The 2,643-nt window shown below is 61.0% G+C and overlaps 1 protein-coding gene across 5 annotated transcripts in view; it reads left to right on the top strand.

Annotated features, from left to right (window-relative positions):
* HNF1B (HNF1 homeobox B) overlaps positions 1–2,628 on the top strand; it is a 28,200-nt gene extending 25,572 nt beyond the window's left edge. For all 5 annotated transcript variants that reach the window (XM_014954670.1, XM_014954833.1, XM_014954585.1 and 2 more), the window contains one exon: positions 2,365–2,628. In XM_014954670.1, the coding sequence (XP_014810156.1) occupies positions 2,365–2,385 (21 nt within the window). In that variant the 3' untranslated portion in view covers positions 2,386–2,628. The remainder of the gene's footprint in view (positions 1–2,364) is intronic.
* Positions 2,629–2,643: the final 15 nt, after the last annotated feature.

The raw sequence follows: 2,643 nt of genomic DNA, 5'->3' as shown, positions 1-2,643 counted from the left end.
GGGGGGGATGGTCTGGGGTGCTTGGGAAAAGGGATGATGAACACCACCGGGTCGAGCTCCTGGTGCTTTGTAGGTGCTGGGGGGGTGACCATGTCTCTGCCCCCAGCGCAGGTGGGTGTGGGGGGCGGTCAGGCACGGCCGCCCTCCTCGGCAGCACCATTTCCTCCGCGCGGCTTTATCGGCCCATCTGGTGTTCGCTCAGCCCGAACTCCCCCTGATTAATCCCTCTCTCCCGCCACGGGGGCCGCCTTTGATGCCGGGCTGGCCCAAGGGAGCCCTGGGCTCGCAGGAAATGGCCCTGGCAGGGAGAGAGGGCCCGGCCATCCCCGCTGCCCCCCCTGCAATCACCCTACCTTGACGCAGCGCCGCCCCGGGGGGCTGGGGGCTCCCTGGGTTTCCCCCCCCACCTCCCTCCCTCCATCAGGCTTTTGCACTTTTAATTAAAGCAGGAGGAGGCCCCCCAGCTCAGGAGGGGGGAGATGTGGGGCTGGGTCCATGGGTGCAAGGTGCCCCCCCAGTATGTGATAAACAAGCACGGGCTGGTCCTGCAAGTGCCGGGGGCAGGATCTGGCCCCTCTCCCCCTGCACAGGGTGGGAGCAGGTTCTGGGGTGCTGTGTGTGTCCCCCCCTGCCCCAGCACAGCCCCCCAACCCCTTTTTCTTGACATCCAAGCTAAAGCTGCAAAAAATCTTATCCCTAAACATTGATTTATTCCCCCACCACCGCCTAGTGATTGCCCCGTCCGTTAGCAAGGGGCAAATGAAGTGCTACAGAGGTGGCCGGGGGGGGCCATAAATGCTGCTTACCCCCAAAAATGGCTCAAATGCCCAGATTATGCACAGTCCACACGAAACACCCAGCCTGGGGTGGGGGGGAGCTGCGCTGCTGCTCCTGAGCAAACCCCTTTTTGCAGAGGAGAGGCATCCCCGTGCAAACATCCTCGTGCAAACATCCTCGTGCAAAACAAAGCCTCCATCATTCCCCAACGGCTCTTCCACACCCCGCAGCCCCCACGCCAGACCCTGCAAACCCTCTCGGTGGCAGAGCCCGGCTGCTCCCGGTCCTGCCGGCGGGGACAGAGGATGGAGGGGTGTCCCCAGTCCCCCCCCAAGCTGTCCCCTCGCAGCCCGATGCTGCGAATCCCTTATCAGATGTTGTTGTTTAGACCTGGAAGGGGCAAATACCTCCCGGTTCCTTTGACGACGCTTGAGGCCGAGCCACCATTTTTATGACGTTGGCAAACACCTGATAGCCCCGTCCCGTCCCTAATGACATGTCACGGGAGGCTCCTGGCGTCTCCTTATCTCCACCTTACGATGTTTGCTGTGTGCTCCAGCCCCACAAGGTCACCCCTGGCTCCCAGCCCCCCCATCCCACCCACTGACCCCCCCAGGTGTGGGGGACCCACCCCGAGGGATGGAGAAGGGGCTGCTGCGGTGGGATGGATGCGGGGGCTGCTCAGCTCCTTCCCCGCAGGTGACAGCAGTGCTGGGGGACAGTGATGAGTGTCCCCCCCCCAGTCCCTCTCCTGCCCCAGCACGAGCTCCTGTGCTCACCCTCACGCCTGGCTGCTCTTGGCAGCGCTGCCGGGCTGCGTGGCACAATCTCTGCCACAGCCCGGGCACAAACAGACCTTTTTTAAAAAATTATTATTATTTTTGGGAAGGGGTGGGCAGCACTATGTGGCTCGGAAAGTATTTTCCCACTGCCTCCCCCTCGGGGGTGCTGGGGAGGGCTGGGGGCCAAGCACCACCAAGGTCCTGGGGTGGCAAGGGAGGAGATCACAGAATCACAGAATCTTAGTGGTTGGAAGGGACCTCTGAGATCATCGAGTCCAACCACAAAAAAAAAAAACCAACAAAAAAACCCCAAAAAAGCCACACCACACCAAACACCCACCAAAAACACCGCACCCACCAACTAAACCCCACACTCAACACCTCGCCATAAACCAATAACCTTGGGCACTAGAGCATGCCCTGAAGAGCCATGTCTATACGTTTCTTAAATCCCTCCAGGGATGGTGACTCCACCACCTCCCTGGGCAGGCTGTTCCAGGGCCTGACCACTCTCTCAGTAAAGTAATTCTTTCTAATATCTAATCTAAATCTCCCTTGCCGCAACTTCAGACCATTTCCTCTGGTCTTGTCGTTCGTCCTTTGGGAGAAGAGGCCAACCCCTGCCTCTCTACACCCTCTTTTCAGGGAGTTGTAGAGGGCAATGAGGTCTCCCCTCAGCCTCCTCTTCTCCAAACTAAACATGCCTCTGAAGGCGTTGCAGTGGTCCCCACAGAGTCCCCCCCGGTGCTGCCTTCGCCTCCTCCCTGCCCACCGGTCACTGTGCCGCTCTCTCTCCCCCCCCCAGTGTCCCCTGCAAGCCTGGTGATGCTCCACACCTCGCTGCCCTCACGCGTAGCAACGGGATCTTCTTTTCCACAACATCCCGCCACCGTGACCCGCGCCCCGAGCCCCGGACCCGCCGGAGCGGAGCCCAGCGCCGCAGCGAGGAGCCCAGCAACCCGAAACGCAGCAGCCGGAGACTCGAGACACCCCACACTGGGGACAAACCCAGAGCCGTGGGGTGCCCACCCGGGACCGTGCCTCTCCTTCCCTCCACACAGTATTTCCAAGACGTGTCTTGGGG

Source organism: Calidris pugnax, unplaced genomic scaffold (genome assembly GCF_001431845.1).
Source record: "Calidris pugnax isolate Ruff unplaced genomic scaffold, ASM143184v1 scaffold45, whole genome shotgun sequence".
NCBI lineage: Eukaryota > Metazoa > Chordata > Aves > Charadriiformes > Scolopacidae > Calidris > Calidris pugnax.
Note: the sequence above shows the minus strand (reverse complement) of the source record. Positions and strands in the feature narration are given on the sequence as shown.